The 15,121-nt window shown below is 42.0% G+C and overlaps 2 protein-coding genes and 1 pseudogene across 2 annotated transcripts; 1 reads left to right on the plus strand and 2 right to left on the minus strand.

The window, feature by feature from the left end:
- Positions 1-1,344: 1,344 nt before the first annotated feature.
- On the minus strand, positions 1,345-4,229 carry LOC129835317 (RNA-binding protein 4B-like; annotated as a pseudogene).
- Positions 4,230-4,250: 21 nt separating this feature from the next.
- LOC129835318 (TRAF-interacting protein with FHA domain-containing protein A-like) lies at positions 4,251-6,651 on the plus strand. The gene is made up of 2 exons (XM_055900903.1): positions 4,251-5,021; positions 5,604-6,651. Exon 2 carries the CDS (start codon positions 5,669-5,671, stop codon positions 6,269-6,271), a length of 603 nt encoding a protein of 200 aa, XP_055756878.1. The 5' UTR covers positions 4,251-5,021; positions 5,604-5,668; the 3' UTR covers positions 6,272-6,651.
- A 3,699-nt stretch (positions 6,652-10,350) lies between these two features.
- LOC129835320 (RNA-binding protein 4B-like) lies at positions 10,351-14,667 on the minus strand. The gene is made up of 4 exons (XM_055900904.1): positions 14,567-14,667; positions 13,659-14,091; positions 12,880-13,547; positions 10,351-12,433 (listed from the first exon to the last, which is right to left on the minus strand). The coding sequence occupies exons 2-3, from the start codon at positions 14,065-14,067 to the stop codon at positions 12,907-12,909; spliced, it is 1,050 nt and encodes a 349-aa protein (XP_055756879.1). The 5' UTR covers positions 14,068-14,091; positions 14,567-14,667; the 3' UTR covers positions 10,351-12,433; positions 12,880-12,906.
- Between the last annotated feature and the right edge of the window lie 454 nt (positions 14,668-15,121).

The raw sequence follows: 15,121 nt of genomic DNA on the forward strand, positions 1-15,121 counted from the left end.
TGTAGATTGATAGAAAAAAATATATATTTTATCCAGTTTAGAATACGGCTACAATGTAACAAAATGTGAAAAAAGTCAAGGGGTCAGAATACTTTCCGAATGCACCGTATGTTTAAAGTGCAATCTGGGATTTTATTTTTTTTAAACTCCCCCCCAGCTGTTAACCAAAGTGGTGATGAGGCTTGAGAAATCTAGGCTAACCACTCAAATTCATAGACGGAGCGATTGATACAAGGACCGACCATCTATGAGCTAAAAATTGCAGTTTTGAAGCTGCAGTTTGTTTACAAAGAATTGAGTAAGACAAGCTTATATTTGGGGCTCTGATGAACATATTTCTGGGTAGGGCAGTTGAAGGTCATGAGGCATTTAAGTTGTATTCTTCAAGAATCAATGGCTAGGCATATACATCATTAACTTAAGTCCCAAAATGTTGATGAATCCCAGATTGACCCTTTAGACGTTTGGTTGACAATGGTTGCGTTTATGCACGCAGCCCATATCTGATATTCTTTTGACCAATCAGCTCAGCTCTGAAAATGATCAGATGGGCAAAGAACTGATGTGATTGGTCACAATACGAATTAGTGGGGGAAATATATAACATTTGGAATGCCCGTCTAAACGCAGCCATATTGCTTTTTAGTTTAGGAAGTAAAAAAATAAAAATAAAACTCACCTGTTCACGCCCAGCCTACAATCAAGCAGAGGTAATTTGCCATTCTCCTGTACTAAATTGGAAAAAAACCTTGACTCATGTGTACCTAAATTCATCACGTTTAACTCTTAGTTTCATACAACCCACAACTGATCTTGATTCACATCTTTTACCTGGTTAAGTTACTGCAGGCTGTGCCAAGAACATCTCTCCAGAGATGCTCTAAGAGCGAGGGTGCTCATAACACCATCATGCCAAGTGTAATATGTTGAGAACTGGGGACATGACAATGACAATCCAAAACATGACGCCTAAATAAATTGATGGGCAGTGAAGGGGTTGATTTAGATAGTTCAATTATGATTGAGCGCTTGAAGTCGAGGGGAGACATAAGTGATAACGTTATTTCACATTGGTAGAGGACGATTCTTAATTTATCAGACACATAACCCCCTTCACATGATCACGATTCAATGATTAAAACGTAATGAGAAGCAACTGATCATCTGCCATCGAACCACTGATTGTGATAAGAATCTGCGATAAGATGTTAAGAGATCAAAAAAGTAAAAAATTATACAATTCAGTTTGTCCTCTGATGACAAAAAAAAGAATGTTATCCACATTGGGGTAACTAGCTACCATAAGCAAATATTTGATAATTTACAAATTAACCAACTGGTCAATTGTTGTAGTCCATCATAGTGGTTTTATTATGCTGTTGTACATTGTCACAACTTCAGATTGAACAAGGAAACACAAGATGGTTTGTATTTAAATCGATATACAGTCACGATTATTTGCTAATAGTAACATCCTACTTGTAACATCCAAACGTGTTGATGCATCCATTCATCAAATTTAAGAAATGTGACTTATCAGCAAAGGTTTATATCATGACACATTACAGTATATCAAGACTAAATATTGGAACATAAAATAAATATGCACGGCTCAAAGGCTTCTGGGAGCCAGAGACTAAAAAGGTAGCCAAAGCACAATACAAACCAAAAGAGGCCAAAACAATACAAGTGTAATAAAAGTGTTTGATGACGAGAAGTTAAGCATTACAATTCCTCCTGAAAATGAAACGCGCCACAGATCATCAGCCACAGATGAACGCATCAGGATACGATGGCTGTGACGAGGACGCAAATCTTGTTGAAATAAATAAACCTGGAAAGAGGGCGAACCACACACAAGTCAACTGGCCATTACACCCGCAGCGAACACGTGTTTCATTTATAAACAATTTACATTCATCGTTCCATTCTCATCAGCAACTTGTGAGACACTTCAATCTAAATGGTCAAATTAATACTCTACATCAGTTCCTTACTTTTGCTAATACATGATTTATGTTTAGCTCAATCATTGCCTACAAACCAGCAGTGCCAATGAGATGATTAAGAATTACGATTTGACGCAGAGCTCTCTTACACATGCTTTTTCTCCCAGTTCAAGCATTTCAGTTAATCTGGAGGTTTAGCGAAGAGCGACTGTCAGACCATTCCTCTCAGAACTGAGGCATGAAGCCCCTCAAGTGACCTTGGACCCTCCATATAGAGGATAGGTACTACTTCACCTCCCATTAGAATGTTTGTAGCGCAGGCCGATTCTCACCTTGAGTCAAACGCCGGTGTACACTGCTTAGTAATAGCAGGCCGGTGGCAACCTGTCAGCATAGGGGTCTCTGGTACGGGGCTAGTTGTACATCTCGGGCTGAGAGACGGGGGAAATTCGGGAATGCTCGTAGGAGTAACCGTTACCGGCGGGGGGCATGGGGTGAGGGGCCCTCCGAATGGGACCGAGGTCCCTGGCGTAGTACGCAGACAGGGGAGGAGGGTGGCGGAGACGCTCATATGGATCGAGGCCAGAGGTCATGAAGCGCTCCCTGACCATGGAAGAGGGGGGCGGGGGTAAGGAGCCAACACACCTCTCATCATAGGACATTATGCCGCAAAGGGCAGGGCGAGCCCTGTATTTCTCATAGTAATCCACCACGGCATAGCTCTGCCTCTCGCACTCATAAGCACGCTCTGGTTAAGGGGCTCGTGTAGGGGGGGGTGGAGGGGGGGCAGGATACCCGTGATGAGGGGATGGTGACGACCTCTTAGATAGCTATGGGGTGGAGGGTCATGCCTCTCCCTTGGCTAGTATCCCCCGCTTTGAGGTGGGGGGGTAGTCTTCTTCCTCCTCCTACCTGGGACGGCTCTTTGATATCTGAACAAGGATACGTTTCCCTATTAGGTAGAGAAATACCAAAGAACAAGATTAGGTGGAAGACCAGTAGTAGCCACATTTCTAAATGTGTAACCTTCTCAAAGAGCATAACCTTAAAAAAAAAAAAAAATCTTACCCTGGAATTCAACCTTGTCTAATCCCTTGATGGTATAGCCTCGTTGGAGTTGTCAATGTGCACAAACGCAAAGTTTTTGACAATAGCTCATTCAGAGACTGTGCCATACTCCTCGAACGAAGTGCGGAGTTCATCGTTGTTGCCTTTCTCCAAGTTTGTCACGTGGAGTTTGACGGCTCCCTGGTTCTTCCCGCGACTAGCCTCGACGTTTATCGCCATGCAGCTTGTAGAGGTGCAGGCTACGGATGGCTTTGGTGGCAGACTTACGGTCATCCATGTGGACGAAAGCAAAATTCTTGACAATGGCGCATTCTGTGACGGCACCGTACTGGGAGAACAACGCCTGAATGTTATCCTTGTCTGCCTCCCGAGGGAGGTTCCCAATGAAGATCTTGACCATCCTTGAAGCAGTGTTGTAGAAAACCTTTGGTGAGAGGGGGGAAAGATAAATGATGTGACTGAGGCACAACCCCCCTTTCCAGGGCCACTTAACCAGACAATGTTGTTGGCCCATTTACTCAAAACCTCTAAAACTACTTAATGACTGACTGGATATGTATGTCAAACTTGACAAGATAGCTAACTAACCATATTATGAAATAGCTAACATGTACAAGTAGCAAAACTCTTGACTAGCTAGCGAGCTAGTTTACATGACAAAGTGCAGTGCACTTATGTCTGGCATCAAGTCGGCTAGCCATCTAGAATGCTAGTTAACCACTTTTGCCAGAAACAGGTCGTTTTCAAACTTCGAAAACGCAGATGAGGTTATTTCAGCAACATGACAATGCCAAAGCAAACCAACTTTCATGCAACCAAAAACAAACATTAATATAAAACGCCTAGAATATTGTATATCTTTTTTCTAGCTACATGCCTAACATGCTGACTACACCGCTCGCATCGCGTGCGCAAGAGTCAATTTCAAATGTTTTAGTACAGCAGTTATTTAAAGATGTTCTCGACCAGAAATATTGAATAGTACACTTACCTCAATCGGTTAACGTTAGATACGTCACTTTCGTATAAAACGTCTACATCGCGTTATAAGAACGGAAAAACCCCGCCTGCTGAGATGCGTTATGCTAGCTGATTGGTTAGACCACCATTGTTCTTTGATTAGCCTGTGAATTGACCAATGACATTTTAAGTTGTTACAGCGTTACTAACGCCGAGAGTAGGCACGTAAATATCGACCATCAGTCACATGAACAAACAGTGAATAGCTTGAAACTGCTTAGGCAAGTTGAGGTTGTTTATTAGCCTAGCTAGGTACATAATATTATGATTATGCTACTATTCGTACCAACTACTTCGAATGGCATGACTTATGATACTAGCTTGCTTGGTATACGTATTTTATTGAACACATATAGATACATTTTTCTTCACTTTATTATCACCATGATCTGTAGAGCTATGTGTCGCAGGCAACCAAGATTCGTTTTACTGCTTCAGGGTTTTGGCATGCTGATTACAGATGGCAGTCGATGATTGACAATAGCCCCCCTTTCCCAGAACAGTTAATTTGGCATGCAATTTCATCACAGATAAGAGGCTAGTTGGTTTAATTGATACTGCTCCTTTGTCGACTGCACTCACATGGTCATAAAGTAGCCCTATAAACCTGCCTGTTACTGAAAATCGTAAGGAAGTTGTATAGAACCTGCCAAGGTGAAAGCATAATCAGATGTTCCCTAAACATCGAGCTATAACCGGATCATGACTGGCAGCAGTTCACTGCCACTGGTGTTGCTATGTATGGTGCTGCTGGTTCTGGCTGACGTCATGATCACCCCCTTCCTGTTTGTTTTTGTCCTGGCAGTATCCTCCGATACCCGTTATAGTTGGCGCAACACTTTGTGCGCCAATAGACAACAGCTGTACTGGTTCTAGTAAACAAAGCAAGTCAACCGTTGGAGACAGCCTACTGTATAATGTAGCCTGATCTTTCGAGACGCTACGAGCAAAATAAATTATCCTACAGCCTACCCAACTTTACAGGTAAAATATAGCAAGTTTGGAAGTGAACATTCAGAATGGTTTTGTTTGAACGAATGTCATGCTATGTGATTCTCATTCAAATGTTATACAAGCCTAGTATTGTTATTAGTACTTCAGAAAAACATAAGTGTGGAAGATATTTGCAGATTATATATCTAACATGTTCTTCACCTCTCTGATAAAAATAGACTTGAACTTTTATGAAAAAGCAGTCTATCCTAAGCTGTTTCCCTGTGTATACTTGAAAAAGGCTACATTCATATGACAGTGGAATTACTTTAAGTCAGTGAACGTTTTAGAGGAAATGCTGACAGGCTGAGGGTGTGGAATGATGATGCAATTCTGACACAATTCTAAGAACTAAAAATGTTAGAACAAATATCGAAAGCACCTTGAGATTTTGTACTGCTTCATGGAAATACCCTGAACATTCTTCCTATCGATTAGAGCAATATAATTAAGTGTTTTCCATTCCATCACCCTCTATCTGAGCTGTTATTCTCTGTCTAGTAATGAGACTTATTTAGTGCCAGAATAACACAAGGTAATCAATTTGAATATTCCTCTCTGTTTTTCTCTTAGACCAAGTGAACCAGAAAGTGAAAGACAACATCCCTTCAATTGCATCAGCCATCATAAGATCCACCATGGAGGTGTCTCACACCGTGGAAACAGAGGAGCTGATGACATGCCTCCAGATCCAGCTCTACCACCCCCAGCAGGCTTCCAGGGCTCTGTACCGCATGTTGCCTCTGGACACCAGACACAAGCTCCAGGCCGAGGACCAAGTGAAGCTGGGCCGGGATGCCCAGGCCTGCACCTTCGTGCTGGCCGATCCCCGTGTCTCCCGCAAGCAGCTGTCCTTGCAGGCCTACCGCACCTCCAACAGCCGGGACATGCTATTTTCTGTGCAGAACCTGAGCCAGAAGGGACGTGTGACTGTCAATGGGTTTGAGTTGGGGTTCCTGGAGAGGGCAGAGCTGCCGGGTAAGGCCTTGATCCGGTTCGGGGAATACGAGATGCTGATACGCCGTGAGAATGGAGAGGCGAAGGGGAGCTTTGAGGTGGAGTTTCAGGTGCTGGCAATACCCCCTTCCAGAGAGATGGGCATGGTCGTGCCAAATGTGGTGCCCGTCATGGACACGGGCTCAGACCTTTCAACCAATGGCATCCCACCACTCATGAGCCAAGGGCCAATGGAGATGGATGAGACAATCATGTACCAATCAGGCAGTGCGCTTCTTTCATAAAATAGTTTTACTACAATAACAGCCATATTGTTTTGATTATATTGTATTGTTTTCTCTTTAACTAGAAGCAGTTTTCTTGAAAAATACTGATGTTAAACATTCTGAAAGCTTAAATAAAAATGTTGACTGTATGTGGCGCCAAGCTATCAGTACCTCAAATGTTTTTATATTCTACCTTATAACCCACTCCTCAAGTATTATTCAGAATGTTACGTTATTTTATAAAATGTGAAACTAAAGCTTGTGAATATGACCCTTTTTCATGATACCCAAATAAGAGCAAGTATCAGAATTCAATGAAGGACGAGGTTAGGGTGGGGGAAGGATATTGTTTTGTCACCGTTTTGTAAATGTTGATTTTAATAAACTGTTTTATTTGATGATTGCGTTAAAGGCTTTGGCAAGTACAAGCAACAAATGTTACCTGTGAGGAACAAAGGCACATTCTGAAAAACTGGCTATACCTGTATATGTTTTAGTCTACCTGCATGTGAGATAAGATGAGCCCAATTTGCTCACTTTGACCCCATCTGCCTCACCATTGTCACCTGTGATGCCTCAGATGGAGCACTAGGAGCTGTCCTCTCACAGCTGCAGAGTGGCATTGAGAGGCCCGTCGCCTTCGCCTCAAGAGCCCTGAGCCCCACTTAACAACGATACTCTGTGGGTGAACGAGAAGCACTGGCCTGTGTCTGGACGTGCGAAATGTGGCACCTCTACTTATATGGCCGGCTGTTCACGTTTCGAACCAACCACCAGTCCCTCACTACGCTACTGTCGGCATTCAGAACTGGCCACAAGCCACTTCAGGTTTAACAGATGGGCCGACTGCCTCAGACAGTATGACTATCAGCTGAAGTTCACTCCGGGGAGGGATAACGTGGTGGCAGACCTCTCACGCTCCTCCGATCGTCTTGCCAGACGACAATGAAACAGAGCTCGTACAAATACTCTACGCTCCCCTTCAGTCAGCTGTCTCACTGGAGGAGCTGAAGCAAGCATCGTAACAGGATCCCACACTTTAACAGGATCAACCTGTAAGACAGCATGTTTCACTTATCGCCAATATAGTGGAGACCACGGTGCTCTTGGAAACTTTCAACACTAGAAATTGTTTTATACCCTTCCCCAGAAATATCTTGTAGATCTACGGACAATTCCTTGGACACCTTGGTATAGTTTCTGCTCAGATCTTCACTGTCAACTGTGGGACCTTATATAGACAGGTGTTTCTTTGTAAATAATGTCAAACAATTGTAATGGCCACAGGTGAACTCCAATCACATTGTAACGATATCTCAAGGATGATCAAAGGATGTTTTCTCTCTGTCATTATGGGCCATTGTGTGTAGATGGATGAGAAAAAATATATATTCAATCCATTTTGAATTCAGGCTGTAACACAACAAAATATGGAATATGTCAAGGTGTGTGACTCCTTCCTGAAGGCACTGTATTTAGTGTACATTTTCTTCATTTTTTGGGAACTTTTCCAGTGTATTGCTCTTTTTGAGAGTAAGGGTTCCTTACACTAACACTTGTTTTTCTACAAGAACAAAACTAGAAAATTATTTAATATTTTCTGTTCCATCTGATATATCATCTAGTGGCCCTATCAGGTACTTTAGATTACCACAGGTGTCTGTCATTATCTCTGGCTCACTGTGTGTACTTATCTGTCCCACTATTGTTTGTGGAGATAAGCGCTGATGAAGGTCGACTGACCGAAAGCTAAGCCACAACTAAAGGAATTTGCATCTGACTGGAAGTATGCTGAGACTTTTTCCTGTTTCTTCAGTTTTTCCCTTTGGCCTCCAGCACCTTCACTAATACTTTCTGGTTATTATCTAATACATTCTGCTAACATTTTTTATAATCTTTTGAAATACACATATTTTAGATTACTTTTTATTGGGCAAGGGTGAGATCATTGTGGTGGTTTTGAGAAGCACATACCATCCTGTGCCACAGTGCCTTTAGAATGTATTCACACCCCTTGGCTTTTTCCACATTTTGTTTTTAGTGCCTGAATTTAAAATGGAATAAAATGTAGATGTTGTCACTGGCCTGCACAGTTCCCCATAATGTCAGTTGATTTATTTTTTATTTATTTTTTAAATGTTTACAAATTCATTAAAAATGACAAGCTGAAATGTCTTGAGTCAATAAGTATTTAAACCCATTGTTAACGCAAGCAAATAAGTTCAGGAGTATAAAATGTGCTTAACAAGTCACAATAAGTTGTATGGACTCCTAATAATAGTGTTTAACATGAATTTTGAATGACCATATCTCTGTACGGCACACATAACATTATCTGTAAGGTGTAAGGTCCGTAAGGCGAGCAGTGAATTTCAAACAGATTCAACCAAAGACCAGGGAGGTTTTCAAATGTCTCGCAAAGAGCATGGGTAAAAATTTAAAAAGCAGAAAATAATTGTCCCTTTGAGCATGGTGAAGTCATTAATTAAATTTTGGACGGTGTATCAATACACCCAGTCACTACAAAGATACAGGCATCCTTCCTAACTCAGTTGCCAGAAAGGAAGGAAACCTATCAGGGATTTCACCATGAGGCCAATGGTGACTTTAAAACAGTTGATGGATCAACATTGTAGTTACTCCATAATAATAACCTAATTGACAGAGTGAAAAGGGAGCCTGTACAGAATATAAAGTATTCCAAAACGTGCATTAGTGAAGTAATACAGCAAAAAAATGTGGCAAATCAATTAACTTTATATCCTAAATAGTCGTGTTTGGGGCAAATCCAATACAACACATTACTGAGTACCACTCTCCATATTTGAGCATAGTGGTGGCTGCATCATGTTACGGGTATGCTTGTAATTGTCAAGGACTGGGGAGTTTTTCCAGGATAAAACAGAACAGAAGCTAAGCACAGGCAAAATCCTAGAAGAAAACCTGGTTTAGTCTGCTTTCAACCAGACACTGGGAGATTAATTAACCTTTCAGCAGGACAGTAACCTAAAACAAGGCCAAATTTACACTGGGGTGGCCGAGTTACAATTGTGACCTACATCTGCTTGAAAATCTATGGCAAGACCTGAAAATGGTTGTCTAGCAATGATCAACATCCACATTGACAGAGCTTGAACAATTTTGAAAAGAATAATGGGTAAATGTTGCAAAATCCAGGTGTGGAAAGTTCTTAAGAGACTTACCCAGAAAGTTTCACAGCAGTTATCACTGCCAAATGTGATTTTAACATGTATAGATAAGTATTCAACCCTCAGACAAATCAAGATATTAGGGTTTTCGTTTTCAAATGTTAAAATAATTTGTCCAAGTGGAAGAAAATTGTAAGTAGATTGATGAAAAATGTAATTAATTTCAATCCCAATTTGTAACATCAAAGAGGAAAAAGTAAAGGGGCGTGAATAATTTAAGGCACTGTATGCCTAGACTTCTTTGATCTGTATGTACACACCAACTACCCAGCATAGGGCAGTAGGCATCGACAAAAGGAACAGCCACACCCAAATGACCTCATCACCAGTCATGATGGCTATATGTGGGTTTATAGAAAGAGTTAATCTACCCACCTCCCCTAAACAGAATTTATACGTGATCTGTAGTCTTAGGTGCACGGCCGGCTCCAGGCATAATCAGTCACTTAGGGGCCCCAGCAGCTAGGAACTGTCAGGGTCTCAATTTACTTATGAGCATTAGAATACACATGGTGTAAATTCAAACAGTTTGGTGCATCAGTCACTCAATTAGCCATGTCTGCTAACAATTAATCTAGCAAGTGATATTCACTTGTAATCATGGCCAAAATTCTGATCAGGCACATGCCCAGGGGTCCTGACCTTCAGGCGGCCCCTCATTGATTGTATTAGTTGCTCTCACTCAGATATCAACATTGCAAAATGTGTAGAACTGCAGAAAACTCCTTAAAACTAACATTTTCTCTATACCCCATGCCAAAATGTGTAGTATAGCAGGAAATTAACTTTGTATGTTTTTAATCTCCACCCCAAAGAAAGATGGCCACTAGGTGCCCCCGCACCCAACCAAATCTCAGTTACAACACCCAAAAGGCTAGAACAAACAAGTTCAGTTTGAAATATTTTATTAGGAAATGACAAAGACATTCGGGGGACTCTCATAAAACCAAGTATTTCAGTAGTACAGCTATACAAACCAATACAGCCATTTACAGTATGGGTTACAATACATATGAATGCTTAATGAATTCTACTTTTCTAACTTACCAGGGGCCTAGAACTTCAAACAGGGGTGCATTCACTAGGAACCAAACAGCCAAAGCAGAGGGGGACTGCATTAACTTGTCCATTAAGAAATGCTTGTTTTCACAGCAAAATGTTTTGCTTGTGCACACTAAATGAATAAACCCCACAACAATATGTATCTGCTGACCTTAAGACTGTGTCCCTACTTGCTTATGGATGGAATTATCTGTAAAATAAATCTTCCCCTGACAATGACACCTAACAACATTTCCACAACCAAGATCATGTTTATATTTAAAAGGGCAATCGGGTATTCAAAACAAAGACCCAGCCACTTGTTTGGTTAAGAGCTGAGGCTGGAGAACTGTAGATGACTTACCACTCTGAAATTCATAGACTGAGCTTTTGATAGATGGACTGACCATATATGAGCTCAAAATGAGTTTTGACAATGTTTTAAAGCTACAGTTTGTTCACAATTAGATTACTTAAACAATAGAGTAACAGATTCATATTTGGAGCTCTGATGAACTTGTGTTTTTAGGTGGGACAGTTAAAGGTCATCAGGCATTTAACTTATATTCTTCGAGATTCAATGGTTAAGCCTATATCTAAATATCCAAAAATGTTGCAGAATGCAAGACTGCCCCTTTAAAAGAGGTTTGGCTGCAATATATACAGGCAGCACAATCGCATTTTTTTTTTACACCATCAGAAGCTTTGAAAAAGATCAAAAAGAAAGTCAAATGACCAATTAGTGTGGGGGGGGGGGGGGGGGTAATTGGGCTGCCTGTCTAAACTCAGCCATATAGATTTTTAGTATGGAAAGGTTTAGCATTTATATTACGTGTCCATGCCAAGCAGAGACGTCGTGTCATTTTCCTGACTCCCGTGTACCCAAATTAATCACATCTTTAAACCCAAGTTTCATACAACTGATCCCAACTCCCATCTTACCTGGTTAGGTTCCTGCAGGCTGCAGGCGGTGCCAAGAACATCTCTCCAGAGACGCTTCCAGAGTGAGTGTATTATGGTGAGAACTGGGGATATGGCAATAAAGCCCAATCAAACCGATGACACTGAAATAAATTGATGGGCAGTGAAGGGGCAGTGAAGGGGCAGATCGGTATAATTCAATTGTGATTGAGCGCTTGAAGTCGAGGGGACACAGATAACGTTATTTGACATTTTAGCAAGCATTTAACCCCCTTCAAAATGGTTAAAGTATATTGAGAAGCAACTGATCATTTGCCATTGAATCATAAGATTAAGAATCTGCGATATGATTTAACAAGAGATCCCCCCAAAAAGTATCGAAATTCCTGTACAATTCAGTTTTATTAAAATCATGTCCTGATTACAATTAAGAACGTTATCCACCTTAGTGTAACTCGCCACCATAAACAAATTAACCAACTAATCCATCGAAGTGGTTTATTATGCTGTTGTACATTGTCGCAGAGCGCTACCTTTTCATAATCCATAACTTTGCATCATTTCAGACGATAGATTTAAATTTAAACCAGCATGGTTGTTCAAAGGAAACACGTGTTAATATTCAAAATCACGATTATTAACATCCTTTTCGTAATAACGTGTTGCAGCTTTCAATCATTAAATTTCAGAAATGAGATTTTAGAGCTAAAAGTTTGTATCATGACACGTTACAGTATATCAAGAGGACAAAAATAATGTTAACGTAAAATAAAAACGCACAACTAAATGGCTTCTGGGAGCCTGAGACTAAAAACATAGCTAAAGCACAATCTAAAACAATGCAAAAAAAGAGAGAGGAGGAAACAATACAATAAAAGGGTTTTAAATGACGAGAGGGCATGCATTACAATTCCTCCTGAGAACGAAACGCGCTCAGCCACAGACGATGGGGGTAAATTGCTGTGTGCATCAGGAGACGACGACGCAGATCTTGTTGAAATATTTAAACCTGGAAAGAGAGCAAACCACACACACGTCAACCGCCCGTTACACCCGCAGCGAACACGTGTTTCACTTATAAACAATCTACATTCATCGTTCTATTCTCATCAGCAACTTCAATCTACATGGTCAAATTAATACTCTACATGAGTTCCTCACTTTTACCAATACATGATTTGTGTTTAGCTCAATCATTGCTTATATACCAACGAGATGATTAAGAATTACGATTTTTCGCAGAGCTCTCTTACACATGCTTTTTCTCCCAGTTTAAGCATTTCAGTTAATATGGAGGTTTAGCGAAGAGCGACTGTCAGACCATTCCTCTCAGAACTGAGGCATGAAGCCCCTCTAAAGAGCGCATCAAGTGACCTTGGACCCTCCATATAGAGGATAGGTACTACTTCACCTCCCATTTCCATTATAATGTTTGTAGCGCAGGCCTATTCTCACCTTGAGTCAAACGCCGGTGTACGCTGCTTAGTAATAGCGAGCCGCTGGCGGCGGTGGCAACCTGTCGGCGTAGGGGTCTCTGGTACGGGGTAGGTTGTACATCGCGGGCCGAGAGATGGGAGAGAGTCGGGAACGCTCATAGGAGTAACCGTTACCGGCGGGGGGCATGGGGGGAGCAGGGGCCCTCCGAATGGGACTGCGGTCCCTGGCGTAGTACGCAGCGGGGGGGGGAGGGAGGGGGCGACGCTCATATGGATCGAGGCCAGAGGTCATGAAGCGCTCCCTGACCATGGAAGAGGGGGGCGGGGGAGGAGGGGGTAAGGAGCCTACACGCCTCTCATCATAGGACATTATGCCGTAAGGGGCAGGACGAGCCCTGTATTTCTCATAGTAATCCACCACGGCATAGCTCTGCCTCTCGCGCTCATAAGCACGCTCTGGGTAAGGGGCTCGTCGAGGGGGAAGGGGTGGCGGAGGGGGGGCAGGGTACCCGTGATGAGGGGGTGGCTGTCGACCTCTTAGATAGCTAGGGGGTGGAGGATCATGCCTCTCCCCGGGGTAGCCACGGGGGGGCCAGTAACCTCCCCTCTCAGGTGGGGGTGGTGGATAGTCTTCTTCCTCCTCGTACCTGGGACGGCTCTTGGATATCTGAACATGGATACGTTTCCCTATTAGGGAAAGAAATGCCAAAGAACATGATTAGGTGGAAGACCAGTAGTAGCCACATTTCTAAATGTGTAACCTTTTCAAAGAGAATAAACTAAAAAAAAAAATCTTACCCTGGAATTCAACGTTGTCTAATCCCTTGATGGCATCCATAGCCTCATCGGAGTTGTCCATGTGCACAAACGCAAAGTTTTTGACAATAGCACATTCAGAGACCGTGCCATACTCCTCGAACAGAGTGCGGAGCTCATCATCGTTGCCTTTCTCCACGTTTGTCACGTGGAGTTTGACGGCTCCCTGGTTCTTCCCGCGACTAGCCTCGACATTTATCGCCGTGCCATGCAGCTTGTAGAGGTGCAGGCTGCGGATGGCTTTGGTGGCAGACTTACGGTCATCCATGTGGACGAAAGCAAAATTCTTGACGATGGCGCATTCTGTGACGGCACCGTACTGGGAGAACAACACCTGAATTTCATCCTTGTCTGCCTCCCGAGGGAGGTTCCCAATGAAGATCTTGACCATCCTTGAAGCAGTGTTGTAGAAAGCCTGATGTGAGGGGGGAAAGCTCAATGAGACTATGCGAACTAGCGAAATTGTCATGTAAACTAAGTACAGTGGTGCACTTATCGGCATCAAGCATGGAGGCTAGTAATCTAGTAGAATGTTAGCTACTTAGTTACCACTTTCGACAGAAACCGATCGTTTTAAAACCTCGATACGTTTATTATTTCAGCAACATGATCATGTCCAAATTTTATAGAAGCAAAAGTGAAAATGTATAGAAAACGACGTCGAATATTGTACATCTCGTTGTCTAGCTACATTGCCTAGCTAATTTAGCTAGCTTGCCACCCCAATACGCGCGTACCCGTTCGAGAAACGGTACTCCAAAAGATTTTATTGCATAACAGAATATTCCTCAATACCGGTAGACAAAGTTCATACCCCGCGTCAATTTCAAATATTCTAGCAGTAGCTATTTATTTTCTATTGACCAAGAAAGATTGAATGGAACGCTTACCTCAAATCAGTTAGCTGCTTCACGGTCGTGAAAAAAATGGCTACACCGGCGTGCTAAAGAAGCGCGCCTACTGAGATGCGTCAACACAGCTGATTGGTTAGACAACCGTTCATTGATTAGCCTGGGAATGGACCAATGGAACAACTTCTACGTTTATTTGAGTAATTCAGACCACCAATGACACTTCAAGTTGTTACAACGTAACCAACACACGAGTAGGCAAGCGATAGGGACCACCTACCTGTCTGTAACATGAATTAGTTAGCTACAATGTAACAAACTAAATAGCTTGTAGGGTTGTTTATTATCCTAGCTAGGTACATATGATTATACTACTCGAACCAACTAATTCAAATGGTATTACTTATATTAGCTTGCCTGTTATCCGTATTTTATTTAACACAAACAAGTTTTAAAAAATAAAAAAAACTATCACCAGTTTCACTGCTTCTGATTTTTTTGGCATGCTGATTAGATGGCAGTCGATTGAAATAAACTCTCCTTTCCCAAAACAGATTATTTGACACACTTTTTAAAATTACAGAATTATTTGGT

Source organism: Salvelinus fontinalis, chromosome 36 (genome assembly GCF_029448725.1).
Source record: "Salvelinus fontinalis isolate EN_2023a chromosome 36, ASM2944872v1, whole genome shotgun sequence".
In the NCBI taxonomy this organism is placed as follows: Eukaryota; Metazoa; Chordata; class Actinopteri; order Salmoniformes; family Salmonidae; genus Salvelinus; species Salvelinus fontinalis.

Bases quoted from the DNA above. Each gene is read 5' to 3' on its own strand.
- LOC129835318 (XM_055900903.1), top strand. From the start codon at position 5,669: ATGGAGGTGTCTCACACCGTGGAAACAGAGGAGCTGATGACATGCCTC.
- LOC129835320 (XM_055900904.1), bottom strand. From the start codon at position 14,067: ATGGTCAAGATCTTCATTGGGAACCTCCCTCGGGAGGCAGACAAGGAT. The intron at 13,548-13,658 runs GTAAGATTTTTT...TTTCCCTAATAG, and splicing joins AGACAACGTTGAATTCCAGG to GGAAACGTATCCATGTTCAG.